Here is a 24299-nt window from a genome sequence, read left to right as displayed (position 1 = left end):
CCTTGCTTGCATTTAGATTATTTCAGATGGTTTGGTTTAAGTGAATTTAATGTTTTAAACATTTACAAATACGTACAGATCTCTCTTCTAAATTTACAGTTACACAACCATTCTGTAACCGTGGCACAGTTCAATCTTAGTTAAGTTTTGTTTTTTTAAACACAATTCTTCTGAGAAATGCAATCGATTTACAAAGGATGACAAATTTACAGTTTTCTGACTTAAAACCATGTGAAATTTTATTTTAAAAGATGTCTTGACTGCTTGATTGTCCACCTGTCCAGCAATAAAAATGAAGGGATAGCATTAGGGCTGCTGTGGTAAATAATTTCTTAAGTAGCATTACTGTCTACTTGAGGGAGAAATAACCAGCTTGGTGGGTCAGCAGAAACAGATGCGGGGGTAAAACAGGTCAGCAAAATTGTGAATAGATCATACTGACTCAAAAGTATTTGTATTGGCACGTGTAAACAGGAATGTAGTCTGTGACAGGCATGACAGCAGATGCTGGCGTTGTTGAGGCCTTAATTGTAGTACTGTGTCCAGTCTTGGGTGCTGCAGTTCAAAAAAGATGTGAATGGTTTTGAGACAACTCAGGGAGAAGAAATAAGCATCTTGAGAGGTTTAAAACTGTGACAGACAAGGAAGGATTGAAATGAGCGGGAATTGCTTACTCCATAGGTAAAAAAAATTAGGGGAGACATATTTTTTAAGATATGCAGGAGGCATACTGAGAGACGAGAGGCAAAACTGCTCATGTCCATTACAGTTATACTTCAGCAGCCACGAGCTTTTATTTTAACTAGTGTTCCAGCTTCCTCAATGTGAGCTGGACCGGAGAACTTACCTGGCTGAAAATGAGCAATTTTGAAAGTAGTTTCACAACAGCTTGTATCACTCTAAATCGAGTCTGCCACAGTCCCACCTCCTCTGTTATGCCAACATTGGTACTCACATACCTGGAGGGTAAGCTGAGTGAGACAAAAACTAGGTATCCTTTGTAGGATTAGTGACGTTCAGAGGGTTCAGGCACTCACTCCCTGCACAAACAGGGTGCACGTGACTGACTCATCACAGCAACCAGCTCTCAAACTGCCCTTGATCACATTTGCTAAAAAAATGACTGTACCTCAGAGGGTTTTGGTCCTATCAACACAGGAGGACTGCTGCTTATGTGACTCAATTTTTTTTCCTGCCAGAAATACAGGGGAAACAGTGGGTAGTATTTTCAAACATAATAGTCACATTAACACCATTAGTTGTATTTTTTTGGGAAAAAACCCCAAACCCAACCGCAAAACCCCCACCAAACACCAAGCCATCAGGTAAATAAATTTAAACAAGATTTATGATATTTAACAATACCATCTACAAGCACTCGTTGTGTTGGCCGCTACGCACATAAATACACCTAAAAAAAAAAAAAAAAGAAAAAGGGCAAAATGATTCAGACAGCAATCGCGCACTGGCTAAAAAAACCCAAGGGTAAGGGGTGCAGGGCTGCAGAAACCCTGCCGCCGAAGAGTCAGCCGCTGCCTGCCGGCTCCCATTACGGAGCAAAACAAGGAAACGGCGGGCCCTGCCTGAGGCGGTTCGGTCCCTCCGGCGGCCCCGCGGCCTCTCGCACCGCCAGGCCGACCCCTCCCGCCCGCGGCCTTCCCCGAGAAGGGGGCTCTGGACCCCCTTACGAGGGCCGGGCGCGGCGGGACAGCGACTTTACCTCAGCATTAGCAGGGTTTTACCTCAGCACTGCCGTTTTTGGGGGGTTTTTTGGTTTTTTTTTTTACCTCAGCCGACGGGCTTCGCTCTGGCGGCGGCCGGCGCTCGTCCGGCCCGCAGAGGGACGAGAAGCGCGATGCCGACGACGAGCCGCCGGCCGCCGCCGCAGCCCCGGCCGGCACCGCCTCCTCCTCCTCCTCCTCCTCCTCCGGCAGCGCTCCGTTTTCCCGGCTGTCCCGGCGGCGGCGGCGGGCGCCAATGAGGCGGCGCGTCCCGGCGGCAGGCTCCAGTGGGCGGGCGCGGGGGGCGGGCCGCGGGGCCGGGTAGGGGGGGGGGGGGCGGTGGCAGCACTCTCGGTTGTGAGTGAGTGAGTGAGTGTGTGTGAGTGAGTGCCATGGCCGGAGCCCGCTGAGAGTGACAATAGGAGCGAGCCGGAGCGCGACCCCGACGCCCACCGGGACACCCCCCCCTCTCACCTGAGCCGGCCGCCGGCGGAAGAGGCCTTCCCTCCCCTCGCAGCACCGCCGCGCCGCCCGCCCGGCCTTGTCCCCCCCCCCCTCCCCAGCCCCCCCCGCCCCGGCTCCCGGCCGCCCGCCCGCCCGCACCGCGCCCGCCGCTCCCCCTCGGCTCGGCCCGCACTCGGCTCCCCTCGCGCCCCCACCCTCCCCCCCCCCTTTCCCCGCCGCCTCCTCCTCCTCCTCCTCCTCAGGGCTCCCCCCCCCCCTCCGCCGGGCTCCGCCGGGAATGTGAGTGAGGCAGCAGCCATCGCAGGCAGGGGGCCGCGCCGAGTGCATGGGACTGAGCGGAGCCCGAGCAGCCGCCCGCTCCTGAACCCGCCGCCAACGCCGCCCTGCGCCGGGGAGGCCGCCAACGCCGCCGAGGCCTACAGGCTCCTGCGCCGCCGCCGCCGCCGCCGCCGCCGCGGCAGGGACCGAGCCCGGCGCGTACCACACTCGGGCCGCCGCCAAGGCATCGGCCGCGCTCCGCCAAGCCCGGCTCACGCCGCCGCCGCCTCCCTCCCGTCTCCGGCTTCTCTACCAGGAGGGTCAAGGTAACTCCATCCCTCCGTCCCTCCGCGCCGGCCCGCGGGGGAGCGGTGAGGCGGCGGCGGTGCGGGGAGGAGGCGCGGGCGGGCCGAGGCGGGGAAGGGGGGGGGGGCGGCCGGGCGGCGGTGAGGAGGCGCGGGGGGCTGTGGGGAGGACATGTTCCAGCTGCGGTGCTCCGCGGCTTCCCTTCTGGAAATGACAGCCGATAGCAGCAGGCGGGAGGCAGCTAATTACACCTCTGCTTTCCCCGGGCGCGGAGCGAGCCGCTGGCTCCCTTCCCCGGTGGTATCCGTCGGTATTTTCACGTCCACTCGCCTCTCCGTGCATTACAAACCCCCCACCCCCCCACCCCGCGAGGACCAGCAGATCTGATGTGCGTGGCTTCGTATTTACCAAAATACTTGGGGAATAAAATAAGATCCCCTGCTGAAAGAAACGAGAAGCAGCGGCTGGGGTTGCAGCTTTCCCACTCGCACACAATGAATAATCTCGGGCTTTTTTTTTTTTTTTCCCCCCACTGTTCGTTGAAACAGTGTGTTTCACTGTGATAGTGTATTCAGGAGAGCGAATGTTCATTTGGAAAGATGAAAAAAAGATCAGTGTTTACTGTAAGGTTGTTAGGCTGGATGTAGTCTTGTTGAATTAGAATTAGATTTTAATAATTTATAAAGCAGGTTAGGGAAACTGTTACTAAATTTACAGCAGAGAAGTGTCAGTAAAGCTTCTTGCTGACACAATGATCCTGCAGTTTAAGTGATCTACTTTAGTCCCTGTCCATTCATATTATTATTATTTTTTTGGTAATGTAATTTTGAGAGAGCATACAAACATTTCTGCAGAAATGGTTACACTTCAATGGTGCACGTGATGAGGGGGTGAATCTTTTGGATGAGATGAAATGGGGCCAACCAATTCAGGTTTTAAGAATATATTTTTGCTGATATTTCCAGAATTTGGTTTATGTAACAGGTAACTTTGTGTTTATGTTTTTTTGGCGGACTGTTGAAATCTTGGAAGTGGGTTGCTAAAGTACAGGCCCTTCTATTTCAGTTTATCTGACTTTTTTTATTTATTAATCTTGGCTGGGGCCTGAATGCCCTGGTGTTGGTGGCATTTCCCCCCCCCCCCCCCCCCAGATGATAAACAAGAGCAGTTTAAGGTGCAGGTTCATGTTGCTGATAGTAAATTATATTTAGAAAGCATAAGTTGGTAGTGAAAGAATGCCTCAGGAGAAATCAAAAAGATGGAATAAGGTTTTTTCATTATGGTAATGCCAGCTGCACAGTTCAGCTTCTGGGTGCTGCACATGCTTCCTCAAAGAAGCTATGGAGTTTATACTTCCATTTTTGATAGATTTAGTGCATGTATATATTTAATTTTGCATTAAATAGTTTTTTTGAAACTTGTTTACACTGTTGCAATAAATCATACTTTCTAAAGCTTTTCTTACAAAAGACAAACCCAAGTAGCATGTTTCAATGGATTTAATAATTTATGAAGCATATGAGTAACCAAATATTTTAATAAAATAAGCACTCGAAAGTGTTCTCTATATTGTGGAATCAACTTCTTTTAGTGTACGAGTCACTTTGGTAATTGAAGTCAACAGACATTGAGGATGAGTAATGCTTTCCAAGGACATGTTCTAAGACCCTGATCCTGCAAATGCTTATGCCGATGCTTAACTTTGCACGAGTGTGTAGCCTTACTGAAATCAACAGAGCTGCTCTTGTTAATGATCGTGTTATTAATGCAGGTAGTTGTGTTGATTTCAGTAGAGGTGCACATGCTGGTGAAGTTAACTGTACACAGAGCCACTTGAAATATGTAGGCCTAAGTTCCTCCTATCTCGTTTCCCTTAAGTATTACTCATGTATTTCACCAAGATGTGATGGGCCTTTTTAACAGACAGGACAAGACTAGTAAATACAACAGCTGGATGGATTAATTCACTGTTTAAATGTTTCCTTTAGGTATTTCTTAGTTGTATGGAATCAGCTACAGGAGTACTACCAAGGCAAGTTTTATAGGAAGAAGCAGTGCTTGTTTCTTAGATCAGCTGATAGGGTTGGGAAACAAACTTTTGCTTGCAGAAACCTTGTCTTGCTCTCTGCCTCTCCCTGCAAACCTTGTCTGGCTTATGCCCCTAGAACAGTTATGGCTACCACATTGCTATTCTTACAAAAATGCCAGAACATGGAATAACTATGTGTAAAGAGACTCACAAGAAAATGAGTATTTCTAAAATGGAGAATAAAGAAGTAATATGTGGAATTTGTCAGTGTTAGTGCAATTGTGAAGCATAGCAGTACTTTTTGCTATACTTTCTTAAATTTCTATAAAATCTTGTGTGTAGGTGTGGCAAATAAACTGTATTTTTCTTCTGTCCTATTTTTTTTGTCCTATGCATATTGATGACTTTAATGCCAAAAAAACATTTGTACCTTTTTGTTTACCCATTCTTTAGCACTCGTGGTCCCTTCCAGAATGAGTTGAAATTAACTTCGTCCCAAAGAATTCATAGTTTAAGGCTACAATCCTATGTCAGGTCTGCAGGTGTATGAAGTTCTGTTGACATAATGATGTCAGCATTAGGTCTGAATTTTTCCTGCTGCAGGATTTTTGGCAAATGGGAGGCATAGATAAAAAAAGTGAGCGAGAAGAATTATTACACTGTTCCATTAAGTTTGTTCCATACAATTTGTGCATATGTTGGTGGGGTAGCTCTTTTAACAGTCTGTCTGGGTGAACTGTCAGCAGGAGAGTGGTGCAGAAAGAAGATTTTTAGAAAATTTAGGTTAATATTTACCCATTTCATCCATTTGGAATATATTTGTAACATTTGTTTTCCTTCAGTAGGGATATGTCCTCAGCACCAACTACTCCTCCATCAGTGGATAAAGTAGACGGATTTTCTCGGAAGTCCGTCAGAAAAGCCAGACAGAAGAGGTCACAAAGCTCTTCCCAGTTTAGGTCTCAGGGCAAGCCTATCGAGTTAACTCCCCTGCCTCTGCTAAAAGGTAAGATCAAGAATGATTTTTAATAAATAAAACAATTTTACTCTACAGCCAGCTTCTAAACTCAAAGTATTCTATTGCCAGAAATTGCAGGGAAATTTTGCCAGCAATGAGGAATATTTCATGCCAGAAATGTATGTATTTAAGCTCTACAAAATATTTTATCTGTGACTTGAGGGTGTGGTAATTGTTTGCAATACTTTTGAAAGTTTTAAATGCTAATGTTTACCCGTACCATGACTTGAATTTTCAAGGCGCTCAGGCTATGTGTGAGTTATTTTAGTTTGAGAATCCTCAACAGTTGATATAAATGAGCAACAATTTTGGTAAGGGTAAATTGGCTTGTAAGCAGAGGGAAGCTGGTTTTTAGTATCATTCCTTGATGTGTGGGTCTGCAACTGTGACAGTGGTGGCAAATGCAGCCCACAGGCGTATTTTGAATGCCCTGCAGCAAGGTATTAGTGGGGACATGGGACCCCCTCTCATACTATTTGTGAATGGGTAGCTCCCAGCTCCTGGCTTCTGTTGGGTTTTGAAATCGAAAGGTCCCATGAGCTGTAGCCTCTCAAGAGGAAAGATGCTGCCAATCAGGTCTTAGGCAAGACACTACTGCTTTGAGAGCCTGCATACCCCAGCTCTGGTTGAGTTTATGCTGGCAGATTTAACCTCTAATTTGGGAGAGAAAATTGTGATCCAGCATAATACCCTTGAAAGGATGCCAATATCTCTAATATCTTGAATGCTTCCCCTAAATCCGTTGTCACTGAATCTCAGTACAAATCCAGGGGCCAAAAGGACCTCTCAGAATTATGTCTGTCTGGGTAAGAAAGGGGGAATTGCCTTTCAGAAGTGTTTCTTTTCCACTGAATTCTCAAATGGTTTTTTAGTTTTGTGGATTTTTTTTCATTGCTATTCTTTTCTGCTATAAGTAGGGAAAATAAGCGTGGTTGGTGCTGATAATTCTGGAAAATAGCAAGATTAATAGGTTTAATATTACGTCTGTCCCATATTTGCTTTGTGGGCAAGTATATTTCCCACATTACCTCTACTACCTGTTTGACAGATTTGTTAGAGTATTGAAATATGTCATTAATGTCTAATTGCATTTTGGTTTAGTTCTTAACCCTAGTTCTCCATAAGAAGAGAGAAGTTGCAACCCCCCCCCCCCCCCAACAAACAAACCCCTCCCAAAAACTCACACCTTAGTGTGTCTCTTTTAATTAAATTAGAAGTAGGATTCTAGGATTAGTTCTAGCAGAGTTGTCATTAAAATATTTGGGGCTTCTTTCTGTGGGATACCCGTAAGAATGCACAAATGGTCATACTGGGTCAAAAGAAAGGTCCATCTAGCCCCCCTGCATTGTGCCTGGCAGTGACCCACTTGCAAGCGTAGAGGAGAGTAGAAGAGCGGCAGACCTGGAGTAATACTGTACCAGAATGCTCCCCTCCTTCAGCATTTCTCAATTTAGGGTCTGTTGGTGCCAGCGGATTTGACTTTGTAGTCTGTGATGAGTATTATTTTATGAATTTTTCCTGTTTTTTATGGCAGTATGATAAAGAAACAAATGCTCCTTTAAAATAATTCTAAAGCTCAGTTTTATACTTTCGCAGGTCATTTTTGATATGCGGATTATTTCCTTTGAAAATACTAGTTGCTACACTTCAGAAGGCGAATGGAGTTTATCCTTTGTCTTAAGTGGCTAGATTACTGGAAAACATTGAGATTTGTATTTGTATAAATGAAGAAATTGTTGTTACAATTATTTCATTCTTTTGTGTGTTCCATTCAGGGAATAAGCTAGGCATGTGCACAGGCATAAGAAAAACGTTGCCTTTGTTGGAGGACCTGGTCTTGTAGAAACATAGGCATATGCAGGTGCTTAATTTGACTACTGTAGCTAGTCCCGTGGATTGAAATATAAAACTATAATAAGATAAAACAAACAGATGGGGAGCAGAGAGTGTTGGTGAGGCATTTATGATTAGTGTCATAATGAGTTACAGTGGTCGAGCTTCAAATTAAGAATCTGATCCTGTGAGTTAGTTTTCCTTCTTTGACTTAATGCGGATTCCCAGAGGCACAGGGATCTACCTGTGCAGATTAATTTGCAGGATTTGGGCCTAACAGTCTATCTGAAACAGCAGTGGTATTGGTCCCTGCTGAAGGGACACTGGCAGTTAAAAATCATGCAACTGTTTGGAAATATTCTTGACCTACATTAATATTTGTAACATTAGGGATTATTAATCCTGAAAGAAGTGAGGAAGCAATTTTTTCCTGCATTTTGCATACTTTTCTTGGCCAGCTGCCTGAAGGTCCTAATTATTTAAACTCTTAGGTTTACACTTGTCTTCAAACAACTGACTAGTCCTATTACTTCAGTCCAGTGACCATGAGATTTCCAATGTTATCCTTATTGTTTGGGTCTTTCAAACCAAAACAGAGAAGAGGTTTCAGCAAAATAGCTTTTTCAAGTCTCAGAAGAGTGAAATCAGTTTGGAGATCTATAGTTGCTAAGTTTATTTAAACTTCTTGTTTTGGGTAAATTTCAAGTTTAATTAAACATCTTCAGAAATATTTCAGTACAGGAAATTTTTAGAGGACAGACCTTGAATTCAACCTTAGACATATTTCATATTCATGATGGAGGGGCTTTGCTAACAAAAACATGAATGCTATGCTCCCATTTTTTTTTTTTTTTTTTTTTTAATAGCTATATTGCGTGCTGACATTTGCAGGCTGCCTTCTCTCAAACAGCACTTTTATGGACTTCAGTATCTTCTTTGATTACAAGAATCATGTATGCAGAAAACTAGATAAATGCTTCGTCCATTCTTTGCAAGTTTTTATACTATGCCTGTCACCATAATAAGTTGAGCACCTTCCAGTAGTGTATTAAGTGACGTGACTACACATCTGTCACATCTTATCTGCTCTCATTCCTTTCCCTAGGGGCAGAGTCATATATAGTGAAATGGCTTGTTTTGGTAGTGTTTTAATGCAGTCTGTTGCCTTCTGTGAACATACATGCCTGTATTGCAAAAACAGATAGATAAGTCAGTGTTGTTGTTGTTCATTTGGTAATAAAAATCTTCCAGAAAAGAAAAATGGAAGAGACAGTATGTTTTGATGCTATGTACAAGTCTGAAGGATAACCTGCTATTTAGGAAATGTAATAAGAAGAACTGGAATTTTTGGTATTGCTTATTCCAGAAAAAAAAGTGTAGAGATATTAAGTTGTTACTGTTGTTTTTTTTGTTTGTTTGGTTGTTTTTTTTTTTAATTGACAGAAGTGTGTGTATTGTATCTTTTGGTAAACAAATATTTAATGTATTTATAAAATAAGATGTGCCTTCTGTGGCTCTGTTGGGCTAAGTTTAGGCTTTCAAAAGCCACAAGCCAAAAAAGCTGCTCTGTTTGCTACAGTAAAGACTTAACCTTTCTGATAAGTTAATTATATTTTTATTTATTGCATTGTGACTAAATCTAATTTGGAGTTATCTTTTTTAATATGACTAATGTCCAGTATAACACTTTAAAACCAGCCTTTTCTCCTTTGTTTCAAGTGTAGACAAATGGGACCAGAAGTGTATATGGAAGTTGTGATACAATTATCCTGCATGTGCAATATGCGTACTCATATATATGTTTCAATCTCGCATGCGTTTTTAAATGTTTGCATGCTCTTGCCTGGTGTATCTTGCAGTGCATTATAGCTTGTGATTTTGGCTTTACTTTTAAAGAGGCTGTTGGTATCGTCAGGGCTGTCAGGTCCCCTAGGTAACTGGTTTGTGGCAGAGCAGTCCTGGTGAAGGGCCCATTTCTGGGAATGAGTACTTCCACCTCTGTGCCTCAGTCAAACCCAGCTCAAGTTTGTTAACCCAGTTTGTGGCATGCCTCAAATCATGCTTGTTCTGTAGAGGAAGATAGTATTGTGTGTGCATTGGATAGGTGTATTATTTATGGGAGGCTTATTTTACTTTCATTTTGCATGGATACTCTTTTTACTTAGAAGTCTCTAGAGGTAGATTGGTAGGAGTGCAATGTTAGAAAACAATTGGTTGGAAAAAAGTATATTCTAGTACTGGACACGTGAAAACAGAGCAATTTCAGTATTGCCTGTAAAAGGGGGAGGGGAAGTTCATTTATTTTTTTGCCAGTGTCTGTAATGGTGGGGGAGTGTCCAGAGGGTGAAGACATACATATAGATGACTAAAAAGATCATATGCCTTATGAAAACCTGTTTAGCATCTTGAGAAATTGGACAGAAAACTTGCATGTAATTCACAGTATTCTTCCCATCCCCCTCAACCTCATTAAAAATACATAAGTTAGGTAAAGCAAGCCATCCAAAAGTAAGACTGTTAAATTTTAAATCAGTGTATCCCATTTTTGTAATTTCAAGGTGTGGCTATTTTTTCCTATCATCCTTCCGCATTTTCCAATGATCTAATATATTTAGTGTAGTTTACTTTCAGGTTTTCTGAAACTATTGTATATTTTTGTTGAAAACAGCTCAAAGTATTATTTTTATTTTTAGATAATTTTTATTCCTTAAAATAGGCACGCAGAACAGAAGTTCTCTGTCAACAATACCAATTGCTTTGCTACCTCAATATTATGAAATTTATTGAGTTTCTAGTACATTTATCAGATAGTTTCCATGGCATTAAAGAATTGCTGTAGTGGCAACAAAAGAGCATTGCATAGTTAAAAAGGGAAAATCTCTTTTCACTTGCTGTTTGCTTTTGATCATCATATTATTTCCCTATAGTTGAGATTTTATTATAAGCTTTTCTTACGGATCCTATCTATAGGTCAAATGCTGAAGTTCCTAAATAGTAAAAAAATCCTACCAACTCCAAAAGACTCTTGACTAAGTGAGAACTGCAAGATGTGCACCTTCTTTTTCAAATAGAGTTACTTTTGATTTTTCTAAAAAAAAATAAATCTCCTTTATCATAAAAAAGTCTGGCTTTTTCAGACTTATGAATACTGCCTTCAGAACTGTACATATGGGAAATACTTATGATTTGAGTTGTAGAAGAAGAAAGATATAGCTTCTATTTTCTGTTGACTTCCATGGGGGTTGGCTGCTTGTCTTTTCTGTGCTACTGTCCATTTGTGAAATTTGGAATGCTTTACAGATATCAATAATATACCTAAACTAAATACTTTCTCCTAATTTATAAACAGAAATGTAGGGTCATAGTGGTTATGACTTTTCAAAATAAAATTTTGCTTTATTTCCAATTATGGAAATAGATCCCAGGACTCCTAATTCATTGTGTGGAAGAAGTGCTGGAACTTGGTTTGTGCTGTACATAATGGTGAATCAAGCATCAGTCCTGCAACTATTTTCAGGAATTTAGTGCTCATTCTGTTTAAAATAAATCTAGACATAATGGGTCATCTCTGTGTAAGATTTGGGAATAGGGCCACAATCCCAAAATGGAGAAGGACTTAGCCTATTTATTATTTTTTCTTAAGATGTATGAGGTCCTTGTCATACGTAATTAATTTCTTCACTTTCTCTTACGGTGTTGGTAGTTGTTTTTTGAATGTATACCTAACTTTCTTTTTAATTTTTTTCAACATCTGGCGGTTGTAGAATAAATCTTTCCAATAATCTGAAAGGTTTCTGGTTGCTTCTAAAAAGTGTTTGTTTGATGGTGTTTAGAAAGGGCCATATGCTAATCACATTCTGTCTGTTTTGAATTTTTCTCTGCTTGTTATTGTCTCCCACATTTGGAGTGTAGTTTTGTAGCGTTACATTTGTAGAGAATGTGCATGTGTAGAAATGCTGACTTGAAGTTAAGATCACAGTAAAAGAATACCTCCTTATCTTAACAGTGTATTAGGGAAACTGCAGTTGGTGAGAAATTCTGTCAGCTTAGCCCTGATCTTCTAATGTTTCCATTCAGTTGCCTTTATTTATTTCTAAGTCTCTTTAGGTCTGGTGATTTTCCCATAGCCATCAAGGTGGTGGGTTTTTGTTTGTTGGAGGGGGGTGGTGTTTTATTTTGTTTTGCTTTTTAACCTGAAGCCTTCAGTGTAATTGTTTTACTTCTGGAATTTCTCAGTCTACCTTCTGGAAATGTTAAATGATGATCATTCCCACCTCTTCCTTTTCTTTTTTCTCTTATGTTTTCTATTTATTTTTAAAGTGAAGTAACTTGTAGTCACTGTGTAAAATGTATTTCTGCACTCTTCACAAGATTGAATCTAAAATATTGATAATTTTCTGCAGGAACTAAAGTTTAGACTTTAGCATAATCAGAAACTTTTGTTTTCAGTCTGTATTTGTATGGTATGTCTCTATAATATGTTTCTCAGTATTATTTATTTCTCTAATAATATTACAATTTTCTTTTCTGTGTCCAAGTGTAACCCTATGGGTCTGTAATAGAACTTCCTGTTTCTGTAATAAGTACCTCCTTTATATTCCTTTCCCAAAGTACCTTTGACAATTATAACTTCTGGTTTAGCCATGCAATTATTTCTATAAAGTATATGTGATTGTTGAAGTATGGTGCTGCCTTTATAATTGATTATGATATGGAGCTTTACTGTTGTGAAAGGTGCATTTTCCGTATCTCTGGAATTATGTGTGTATTTATAAAATTTGTGTTTGTGTATGTTAAATGTGTATAATATGTATCTGTGTATATAAATGTTATATATATTTAATGTCATACATAAAGTTTAGGTTTTGAGCTTATTTAATTTTCTGTTCTGTTTTTAAAATTCAATACTTATAATGGGATACTACTTGTGTTCGTTGGTAAAGCTTTAGAATAAGGAAGCAGTTCCTTCACAGTCATCCGTTGTAAGCTACTGCCTCCCCGAGAAAAGAGCACTTTCATTTATGCTTTCTGGGGAGTGGGAGGAGGACAGAAAACTATTTTTAGATTCAGGGTAACTTCCTTTCACCTACAGTTTTTTTTATTCAAGTTATTACTGTTTCTTTGGCTCAATCAAGCAAAAATCCTTAGAAGTAACAGACGAGAGGACTCGCTGAGTTCAACAAGTTTTGGTAGGGTTGGGCATTTATGGATTAGTGGTGGGACTGTGGAATCTTGGTAACTGTCCAGTTGGGCAGATAGGGGCACATTACTTTATAAAAGTTAAGGAAAATCTGTTAGAAAAATACTCGAGTCTTCTTTCAGAAAGACATGGCAGGGTTTATCTTAGTTTGAAGCCTTGCTGGTTCTAAGTGTCAGTCTTGCTGATGCAGTTACATGAGGGTATTTTCTGGTGGCAAAGCTTCTTTGAGAAGTTTCCAAGCGTACATCACCGTGCACTGCCTCTCATCTGTGCTGAGACAAGTGTCTGTCTGTGGGGCCATAATGTAAATGAGATTGTTAAAAACATATCACCTCCTCCTAATTTTAGTGATGTGCTTGATCCTGTCTCCTCTCAGTTAATTCAGCAGAACTGAAACAGTGGTGAACTTTTACATAGGATTGATGGTTCTGTGTGTGTGGCTTTCTGCTTGAAAAAAAAAAAAAAGTAAAAAAACCCTGCTGCAGCTACAGTCTGAGTATATTTATCAAGCGTTTTCGAAAGATAAGGCAGCCGTCCAAAGAACCAGTGTAAAATACTTTTGTGTCCTTAGTTGTTGCATTTGATTGAAAAAATTGTATGTTTTGAACAGTCTTAAAGTCAAGCTACAAGGGGAATCAGGTTCGGTCAGGAGTAATAATGATTTACAGTAATGGAAGGTTTTTCACCAGTAGGTTTTTCTAATCAATAGTGATGAGTGTATAATTCTGAAAATGTATATATTCCTAAATTTGTTTAATATAACAATATATTTTTTCAATCTCCTGTACCAAGTTTATTCTTCGAGTCACAGTATGTCTGATATTAACTGTATTATATTAAGTTGTATTGCTTGAAAACAAAGTATGCAATATAATAATTTTATTTTAAAACACTTTAACATTTTATGATGTTTTATTAATACATTTTTATAAAAAATTAAATATTTTGCATTTATGCCCTTTATTAATTTTTACCACTATTTTTTCCTTTCCGATTCGTATGACAGGTTCTTAACTGTGGTATTTTCTTTGCATGTGAAGTGCATGGTCCTTCCCCTAGCACCTGCAAGAGTCTGGGGCAGTGAAGGAACACAATATAACAGAGTTGATGTACCTGGTTAAATGGGCAGAAGGTGAGAAGGTGAAAGGGATCTTTTCAGGGTAGCTTCCTAAAAGAAAAAAATAGAATAGCAGGTTGCTGTAAAGGCTGTTAAACATCATTGGACATATTGCTAGCTCTTCTGTAACAGTAGTTTCTTGTGTTTCCTGATCTGAAGAGCTTGTTCTAATAACTTAATGTTGGACTACAGAACTGACCAAGCTATGAGAGGTGGAGGCAAGCAGTTTGTTATTCTGATTATAAAAGTTTGTGCATAATTAGGGGTTTTTTGAAGATTTTTATGAATTTAAAAAGATTTAGCTGCTGCAAAACTTCAGTCACAGACTTAGCCTTCCTTACTTGATGGATATTTGCAGAAACTAAAGTAAATCATCAGTGGTGTCTCAGGTGATGAATAAATGCAGATAACTGTGTGTACCTACTGGTAAAAGTATTAGTTTTAGGACTTGACCCCACAGTTGGAGATAATGGTTAAGTACTCGGATACAGTAATTTTTATTTGGAAAAATCAGATATCTTCATGAAGAATGTTAAGCTGAAATTGTATGTTGTCTGGAGAAGTATTTTACTGTCAGATTTTGATTGAAACGGTGAAATAAATATAACTTGCATAGTCACCAGTTTTATCCTTTTCATTGTGAATAGTGGCTAGGTATAAACATAGTTTGCGTAATGGGAGGGAAGTGTTTCTTTAGGTATTCTTTTATCATGAGGTTAAGAAGATCTGTCATTCTAATTGTTGTTTGTAATGGGTTTCTAACTCTTTTTGAGGAGCATCAGAAAAAATGTTTAGTGTCATTAAGAAGAAATAACTGGTTTCTGTCGGATGTGGTCTGTAGTTTTCTGTGGGATTCCTGGAAGATTTTCAGAAAGTTTTAGGGCTACATTGTGTGAGATCTCTTATTTTTTCACCATGCTTGTGATATCTCCCTGATCCGAGCTGGCCTTTTGTTGTTAGTGATTTCTGTGCCTCTTTGCAATGTCATGAGTTTAGTTTAGTATTATCGTGACTTTCCTGGCTACTTTTTTGTGTGTGCTTGTACCAAACTTGAATTTTCAAGTTTTAAAATGCAAGTGGCAGTAAATTTTTTTTGTTGCTTCCAAGGTTTTGAATATATTGTCATATGGATTATGTTGTGAAGGAAGACTACTGCAAGTTAAATTTCTCATATTACAAATGGATATTGGGGATGGTCAGAAACTGAAGAAAGGATGATTCCAGATTTTAGAGGAATTAAATATTCTTATTTTTCTTTTATCTTACCTGGTAGGATGTAATGTGAATGCATAAAGTTCCTTTAGTTTTTCTTGCAGTCTCCACTTTCATGTTCCAATAGCGGGGCATAGATGTTACATGCAGTGTCTGTGTTTATAAAGTGTTTTCTGGTTTCACACAAGGTTAACTGTTCAAAACTGTTTCTAGAGAATATGTTTTCCCATCTATGTGAAAGCAAAGGTGCAAAACATGGTGATTACAGCTGAGACGGTACTTGAATCACTGTAGAGGACATAACTTACTTGTTGAATGTTGTCAGTGTTACCAAGGGAGAGTGAATTTGGCAGCTTGTTATCTTTTGGTGTTTTCAAATAACATTTTTGGGATAGCTTTCTGAAGAAGTTGAGGTGGTACTGTGTTACTAGTCATCTTCGTTTTCCTTCACTTTTCCCTTTATTCCACCCGGCCTATACTTCTTTCTTCTTCTTTGCTTGTTCTTTATCACTGCCTTCCTTACTCCCACTTACTACTTCTTCCTGTAACCTCTGATGGATACAATTCACCTTTTTTTCCACAAGAGGGTGATAAAACTCACTCATACATGTAAAAACAAGCACTCCAGGTGGAGTGGATTGCAGAGGTTATTGAAAATCTCAATATAATAAAATTAGCTGTATTTATAAAGAAAAAACAATAGTCTGTTTATCTTCCTAAGCTCCATCAGTGTATTACACAGGTTGTTTGTCTGCACTTCTGGAGACAAGACTAGACCTGTCAGAATGGAGATCCACCCTGTGAAGAGCATGCCAGCTCTATCCTGCCTCTGTTGCAGTAATCAGTCCTTACTGTGAGACAGTCTTCCCTTTCTGTTATTCCTTCAATAATTTTCCTTGTCCTTTCTCCTCCATGCACTCTCCTGTTTTGTTTTGTTTTGTTTTTTTTCCTTTTTTCCCCTTCCTGCTTATTATTAGAAGAAACAGAACCTCCTTCCCTACCAATGCTAAGAAACTGCAGTGGTTGAAATTTCTACTCATCTTTTAAAAGTGCAAAAAGGGTGAAAAGGCAAGGCAAAGAGGGAGAAAAAATAGCCACCACTGTGACTTGCCTCTAATAGAGGATCTTAGTAGAAATCTATCTGTTTTTGGCAAAACCTAGACCTTAACAGGTATTTTACTCAAGATTAAAAGCCACTCTAGTTTGCCCTTTTAGGAGTAGAAAGGATGATGAAGAGAAGTAGTTATTAGGTTATAGGCTCTGAGAAGAGTAGCTCCAGAATTGTCCATCTTAAGTGACAGAGATTGTGGCTGAAGTTCTGGCACCTGGCTTTGGCTCTTGGAAGAGCAGTGCAATTGTCTCAGGGTATGTTGGATGGCAAAGGTATGGGAGCAGACCTGTTAGGTATGTGGGGGAGGCCTGGGATGCAGGGCTTTTTAGATGCACTTCGAGGAAGAGACAGCATATCAAGGTGGTTGTTAGCCTATATTTTGGATGCTGTGATCCCCTCAAAAGTGTCCGTTGCTGTAAAGTGCTTTAGAATATCATCTGAGCTGCCAGATTAGATCTTGTTAGCCACAAGTAAAAAGAACTGCAGTGAGTCCCTTAATATTAGAGAAATGAGCAAATGGGATCTATATTGTGGGTTAGGCATAAGGTAGGCAGTGAAAAGGCTCCTGGAAAAATTCTAGACACTTCATTGCGATGAGTCAAAAGGAGTCCTGGCAAGGAAGGAGAAAGGAACAAAATGCTTGAGGTTATGTTTACCCCATCCTCCCATTAACTGTGAAATTTCAGGTCATGGAGTGAAATTTCTCACTCTTCCTTAATTTCAGGAAGAACAAACAAATGGCCCAAATAATAAATAAAATGATGCAGTCTTTTAAGAAAAAGACAACCACAGAGTCAGTGATCTTGTCAGAATATCTCAATATTTTGTCTCCTCCAAATACTAGGAAATTCCAGAGGCAGGATAAACGTGTTGAATTTCCCAGGACAAGTCTGTTCCTCTTCCTGTTCTTTCAGTGTCCTTTTCCTAGAGTACCACATCCATAATGCACACAGTCAAGTTCAACAAACAGCATTTGGAGCATTTTGCTGCATGGGCAAGAAGGGCCAAGTTTAAGGTTTGTTTCAGGTATCTCTAAATCACAAGTGGGACAGATTCTTCCAATTAACACACTTGAGGGGGAGATGCCCACCCCAAAGCAGCCCTTCTACAAAAGAAAAAATACCCCCACCCCGTGAAACCCAAGTAATTCTTAGAATTTCTGTATATTTTTCTGAGCTAGTTCTGAGAGAGCGTAAGGGAATTGGAGAGATTCTAATTTATTTTAGCAATGTAAGAGTATTTTGCTTAAGTTTTCAGGATATTCTCCTAATGAAGAGTGTCATAATATCTAGAAACAGACGTAAGTGGCTAGAAGCAGGTTTTGAAGTACTCTAAGCAAGTTTCTTTTATTTCCTGCTTGGTAAGGAACAGTCATTCCTGTTGCAGAAACTTTCTTAATCAAGGATTTTGCACAGAGGAGGATTGACATGCCCTTCAGAATAGATTCTGAGGTGACCTCATTTGACATGAGGGCATCGTTGGTCTCCCCTTGTTTTGCACAGTTGATCCTAGCATGAACAGTCATTGCACCACAGCAAAAATTCATTTGAGAGCCAACATCTTCAGAGTTATTTCACTTGTGAAATGTGCCAAAACTTCATGGTCAATAAAAACCAAATGGTTTGGAAATGAACGTATTTTCATGTTTACTTGTTTTTGGATAAGTTTTACACTTCTGGATTAAAAACCCATGATATTTCAAATATAATGGAAAAGCTCTACAAGAACACGTAACATACAATAATAAAGCACAGACTGTTTTTTCTTTACAGTTAGTCTTTTTAGATAAAGAATTCAGTATTTGATAATATTTTTGCCCATGTAGTTTTAAATGTCTCAAGCAACAGGACTTAACTGGTGTCTAGGCTGTAGCAAAGATGGTTGAATAGAGTGCCCACCCACGTGCCCTTCATTTTGGGAGAGGAGTCACAAGGGTGAAAGGGAGGTATTCAGCCTTCCCCCCCCATTCCTGGATTCGGTGGCTAGATAGACAGTGCCTCCCCCTCTTTCGAGCTCGTGCCACATTTGTGGTTAATGCAGCTTTTCTGCATTGTTGTTTCCCAGGTTTCTTGTCCATACTGAGTATCTATATTTGGGATTATTTTTCCCAGATGTATTAGTTGGTGTTTTTCCAAACTGAATTTCACTTTCTTTTCTGGCCATGTAAGGAATTTGCTTAGGTTCCTTTGTATTATTTCTGACTTTACTGCTACTCAAAGTCCCCTATTTAATATCCTCAGAAGTTGTTATCTATATGCTATTTTAATCATATAGATCATTAAGGAAGTTATTAATGTCTGGGCTAAATTAATTCTTATATCTCACCGGCATTTCTTTCCATTTGGATACTTTGAGATTTTTACCCTTTTATTTCTAGACTTTTCGGCAGTATTGTGTGTTCTCAGCCTCTCCTATCAAAAAAAATTGGAATTGGTTTTAAACATAGGACTTCCGGGGAAAACAGAAGTGTGATTCATGCTGGAATAGAGTAAACTTTGTAAATCCAATCGAAGTTGAAATTGAAGCTGTATTATAACCATTGCATATATATCTTCACATTGATTTCAATATGCTGTCTTTGTACTTTAATTTGTACAGTAGTAGTTCTTAAATGATAAATTATTAAGTAAATATTTTCCTAGTGGAATGTGCTTTCTATTTTTGTATATCATCTTGAGAACAGAATGTGATTCCTTTCTGTAGGGTCAGCTGTTTGAAATACTTGCCTGTGTTTGTTCTAACTGCATAATCTATAATCCTCAATATGTCTTTAATCCACCTTATCTCCTACAGAACTACATCTTTGGAATAGGGAAGAATACAGTGTGATAGATAGAATCTAGAATCTAAGGGTATAAAGTTTGGGAAGATTAAATCAATTTCTGAGGTCAGTATTGATAGATTTTGGCAAATAACAGAAGAAATGACTGGTTGAGAACATTAAATACTACTCATTTTCATTCCTATGGAATGAACAAATAATAAGTAACAAAGAAGTTTTATAGTATTTCATATCTGGAAATATGATAAAATTAAAGATGGAATTTATCACCTGGCTAATCTTAAAACATCTCCTACAGTGTTAAGGGGAAGGAATTGATTTATTTTCTTCTGATTATTTATGGTTATTGTGTCAAGTTGAATTGAACTTAAAAATGTTTCCCTTTGTATGCATGACTAAGGTAGAAACTAGAGTGCATGTTTCTTAGCACTGGCCGCTTGAGATTGAGTGGATGCATTAATCTGAAACAAATGTAGCTGTGGGTTCAAGGAGGGGTGTGTGTGCGTGCACACGTGTGTTCAGAGGTCTGTTCTTGGAAGAATGAGTGCGTCTCCTGGTATTGGTTAGTAGTGTTTTTGACAATTTGGTGTGCTGGTTTTGTTAAGGATTACACAAAGAGCTTCTGTTGTGATTGCTTAATTAGAAAAATGGAGGAGAAAAACTTTTGAAAAAAATTGCCTGTAGCGTACATGTATTAATAGGCAAAATGTGACCCTTTAACAAAATTGCTGGTGCTGTTGGGGGGGTGTCTATTTTGATGGACTTGATAAACTATGCATTTTTCAAGTAGGAGAATAGGGAAGACCCAGTGATCAACAATCAACTATCAAAATTTCAGAAGATTTTTTTCTTTTAATTAACCCCAAACAAGCTTTATTAAAATCCACTATTTTTGTGTGTAAATTTCAGGTAGAGTGTTTTATTAGGTGAGTATTGAAGTGTTAGATGCAAATACAGCTGAATATTTTTCTTTCCAGATGTTGCTGTTGCTTTTGTATGTTTTGGTAACTGACAGCAATTGGAGATAGTTAAATAAAACAAGCTGTCAAAGGTCAGGTTTCTGCATTTGTCTAATACTAAGGTATTAGGTACTATTTGTCAAGGGACGATGGATTTTTCATTTCACCTAGTGACAGATAATCTGAGCTTACAAGGTCTTAGGGTTTGTGGGGTGGGGATAGTGATCATGTTAAATGACAAACTTGCACAGTAAAGTTTTTTTGTTAATGGAGCCACACTACATAGCAAGCCTGGGTTCAAACACTACCAGTACTTCTATTTTTTTTTTTTTTAAGTAGTTGGTGTTAAACACAAATATTCCTGGTTTCGTATTTTAGAAGATGATCAGCAATCAGTGAATCTGCTGCATCAGTCCTAATGTTTGTTGTTCTTACAAATGGTTAGGAACATGCATAACATTGAAAACCCAACATTCTTACAATACTAAACAGAAGGAAGAAGTTAGTGTGGAATTTCAGCATTCTATATTTGTAAAACTTCTGAGAATCCTGTGAGGAGATAAAAATTGCAGGGAAGCTTATTTACTTGAGTAGAGAAGTCCTTTATAGAAAAAAAAGATACCATGTAAAGCAGTATGGTCCTTGTCTACTACTTGCCCTTAAAAATTATTCCATCTAATCCATTCCCTGGAAGGGATGGGAACTGGCTAGCAAGGCAGCAAGTGAATCTGAATACTGAAATGTCGATTTTGCACCTGCATATGCCATTGCGATAGCATCCATGTGGCTGTAGGGAGGGAGGGCCTGCATTTTTATTTTTTCCAGTGAGGAAATAAGTGGGAATTTGCATTTTTTCCTTTTAGACAACGAGAAGTTTTCTACCAGCTTCACTGCTTAAATTCATATTGTGCTTCCTGTGCTGCCATACCATTTTCAGTAAAAGAGCAGTTGCATGGAGACAAAGAGGCTGCTGATTTAAGTCTCAATAGAGAAGTCTGTTAGGCTTCATCTGTGGGAGGATACTAAATGTAGCTAAGAGGTTGGCAGATGCTACCTGGACGAAAACTAGTTGAAAATATTAAGCAGCTGTTTAGTAGGTTTGCCTAAAAACCATTTAATGACTGGAAGAATTGCTGGGAAAAATTTGACAGAGGAGTTTTGGTTTAACAGTGTACTTATTGTCTGGATGTAATTTGCTGTTCGTGTTGAATAAATAAAAAAAGAGTTGAGCTACAAATATTTTGCTGGTGTTGATGTGAGGGGAAAAACCATCCAACCCCAAGACCTTCTTTCTCTTCCCACCTGTCTTACAATTTTTTTTTTGTAAATTATGTCACTTTATGCAACATTTTGGCTTTCATTTTCAAAGGGAGCAATACTGTTTCTGATTATGTAAGTTAAGGTGAAAGCTGTGGAGCATTGTCTTCTGAAGTTTTCAGGAAGCTTGGTGTATCTGCTGCTATTAATGTTTTTCTAAGCTATAACACTGTGAAAATTTACCTAAAGAGTTTATTTTGCGCTTCAGCCTTTTAGAGCACCATAAGGTGGCCAGAAGCAAAGTGGTAGGACTGGGCTTGAATTTCTACTGGGTGTATGCAAGCTCCGTGTATGGCCCAAAAGGGGAAGCTTTCTTCATCTGCACATTCCTCATCTCTGCATTTACCTCCTCTGCAGGTTGGATAGTCCTGGGAGCTGCCCTGGTTTCTTGCCTTGTTGCCAAGCCGGAGTGTAAACACTCTTTAGCCATGTCATTTCTGACCTGTGAGATGCTGTATGGGATGCATGAAATGAGCTACCCCAGTGTTTTTTGTTTTTCCTTTTGGCAGGTGGAGAGGGGAGATAAAGAAATTGCATGAAGCTCTTGTGCTCCGTGACTAAACATAGAGAAAAGGCCTAAGGAAGCCATGGCTCAGGACCAGGGTAGTTAATTTAAGCAGGGAATATGAACTTCTAATTCATTTCTAAGTGCAGTTCCCTTTATGACCTGGTCCATGGGGAGAGCTGATTACAGGATCTCTGTGCTGGGTCATTAAACAGTTAACATCAATGGGGATATTTATGCTTCAGAAGCTGAGATTTGCACACGTGTGGGTATAAGCATTTCCAGTAGAACATATTTGATACTTAACCTGGAAAAAAGTCAAAAGAGGTGATTAATGTTTTGTACCTTTGGAATGGGTTTAATTTTGTGTGCTTAGCTAAGGCTTCTAGCAGGTGCTATAGAAACTAGGGAAAAAAATTACCTTTTCAGCATGTCCCACCCATACTTCACATTGAGCCACAAAATAATATTCAAATGAACAAGAATCTCTTGATTGAATCTAAATGAAAAATGCAGTTTTCCGTGGCCTAATTATTCCAGAAATGATAATTTCATTGTAGGCAAATTTAACTAAAACCTAGGAGATTTCTGCAAAATTACCTGAAAGAAAAAATTACTATTATTGTCTTCTAAAGTGAGGCAAAGAAATAGCAAGAGCTTTTTTACAGTCTGTGTTGGCTACTAGTTCTGCTTCTGATATAAAGAGATTTTAAATTTTCATAAATATGTTCTTTTATATGTTGTTTGCTTACTATTTTGTTTGTTCCTACACTGTACAGTAACATGGCTAAAATTTCTGTACACACAGTTTCATAAATTTTCAATTTTTCTTGTAGAATTTCTAAACATTTATTTCTGAAAGAGTGCACTTTTGCTCATGTGAAATGGTTACTTTAGAACTTCCTTAGTGGTCCCTTGCTGTTTGTCAGGCATGGTTTTTGTGCCCTGGATCAGCCTTTTACTTTGTCTGTGAATACCAGCCCAAATTTGGCAGAGTTCTGAAATGGTGGAAGATTATTTTGTGTGTGACAGCTAGATAGGGTTATCATAATTAAGAATGATCAGGCATTTAGCATCTGTCATTAACTAGAGTGTGCGTGTGTCATCCTCACAGAGCAAATGAGGATGAGTTGTTTCTTCTTAGGTGTGACAGAGGCATCAGTGTTACTTCTCTTTGTGGCACTGGTAAGATCGATACTAGGATGCATCATGGGGTCTGGGACTTGGCATATTTGAAGAAGCTATAGGAGAATGAGAGAGATGTAGACCCATTAAATGATCGAAGACCCAGAGAAAATGCTTATGCAATATGATTTAAAAAAAAAATCTGTTTGAATAGTTTATCAAAAAGCTTGAGAGCAGATATGGCCATAGTGTCTTATGGGGAGAAAATACTGGTCAAATAGAAGAACTAATGCTGTCGGCAAAAGCCAGAAATTAGGCATGCGTTTTTAATAATGAGGAAAAATACGAGCTGGCAGGAACACTTAAAAGTGATGTTAGATTCTCTGTTTGTGTGCTTCCAAATCAAGAGTCAAAGCTTCTAAGAAAGTTTTATTTTCATTGAACACAAGTTACTGGACTGAATTCACAGAGGGTTGCTTCATTAGGAAATCATCTTAGGGACTGTTTTATTTGGGTTAGACTATCTGCTCTGGTAGCCCCTTCTAGCTTGCAGTTTCCTAAATCTGCAGCTGTAAGACCCCCAGCTTTACCCATTTCAGAAGCTTTGAAAGTTTGTAGGAAAGGCAGTAAGGGATTTGGAAAGAAAAGCGAGGCTTTCATGAGTTAGACAAGTTGAATCTTTCCTTGGAGGAATTAGAATTTGTTGTTTCCTCTGCTCTGTATATCTTTGGCGATACTCTGCTAGTTGTTCAGAACTGCTTGCTCTATTTGCTGCTCAGCCTGAGACACTGGGTTGTGATTTACAGAACGGGTGATGACTCAAAATGCAAGTGAACTTGGTGGGAACTAGTCCTGAATACTACACAGTGCTAAGTAAACATTCAGAAAAATCAGGATGTCCCAAATTGGGCATTGAAAATTAATGGATGCTTTTAATCTGAATTTTTTTTATTTCTCAGTGTTCTTTTAATATCTTGTGAATAATACAGCATAAAAATGAGTCTTTAAAAATGTTATTCTTGTTTGGTTTAAGAGAAACGAGATAAAAATTAAATATGACGTTATACAAACTCTTCAAGATTTGCTGCTTTTATTACAGCTAAGTAACTGAAAGATTGCTCTAATCTTATTTTAATAGAAGCAAATCTGCTTGAATTCTTATTGTTTTTCTTTTCAAAAATCACAGACTGTCACAAACATTTTAAAAAGTCTTGATTAAAGGTAATGATGCAGCCTAGTGAAATTCAGGTATGATCCACAGGTATGAGCACTGTCACTTCATTGGTTCATCTTGAGCATGAAATCCCTTCCTTCCCAATCAGATTTTTTTTTTTGAAGTAA

The 24299-nt window shown here is 39.3% G+C and overlaps 2 protein-coding genes across 23 annotated transcripts in view; one reads left to right on the top strand and one right to left on the bottom strand.

The window, feature by feature from the left end:
- Positions 1–212: 212 nt before the first annotated feature.
- On the bottom strand, positions 213–2513 carry LOC142031865 (uncharacterized). Of its 19 annotated transcripts, XR_012650641.1 has the most exons (5): positions 1788–2246; positions 1366–1411; positions 1130–1192; positions 848–959; positions 213–555 (listed from the first exon to the last, which is right to left on the bottom strand). XR_012650641.1 is itself a non-coding variant. In XM_075029635.1 (3 exons), exons 1-3 carry the CDS (start codon positions 2511–2513, stop codon positions 433–435), a joined length of 912 nt encoding a protein of 303 aa, XP_074885736.1. In that variant the 3' UTR covers positions 213–432. The 19 variants fall into 19 exon arrangements, 1 of the variants encoding a protein (XP_074885736.1); XR_012650635.1 differs by having other exon boundaries at positions 213–971; positions 1788–2289; XR_012650644.1 differs by lacking the exon at positions 848–959 and having other exon boundaries at positions 1788–2289.
- Positions 2462–24299, top strand: part of PPP2R5E (protein phosphatase 2 regulatory subunit B'epsilon) — a 77400-nt gene continuing 55562 nt past the window's right edge. For 2 of the 4 annotated variants that reach the window (XM_075029631.1, XM_075029628.1), the window contains exons 1-2: positions 2466–2770; positions 5622–5785. In XM_075029631.1, coding sequence (XP_074885732.1) covers positions 5629–5785 — 157 coding nt within the window. In that variant the 5' untranslated portion in view covers positions 2466–2770; positions 5622–5628. Of the gene's footprint in view, positions 2771–5621; positions 5786–24299 lie in introns of all 4 variants that reach the window. The other 2 variants (XM_075029630.1, XM_075029629.1) reach the window with 2 other exon arrangements.

This window comes from Buteo buteo, chromosome 6 (genome assembly GCF_964188355.1).
Source record: "Buteo buteo chromosome 6, bButBut1.hap1.1, whole genome shotgun sequence".
Classification (NCBI taxonomy): domain Eukaryota; kingdom Metazoa; phylum Chordata; class Aves; order Accipitriformes; family Accipitridae; genus Buteo; species Buteo buteo.
This window is presented reverse-complemented; position numbering and strand designations above follow the sequence as displayed.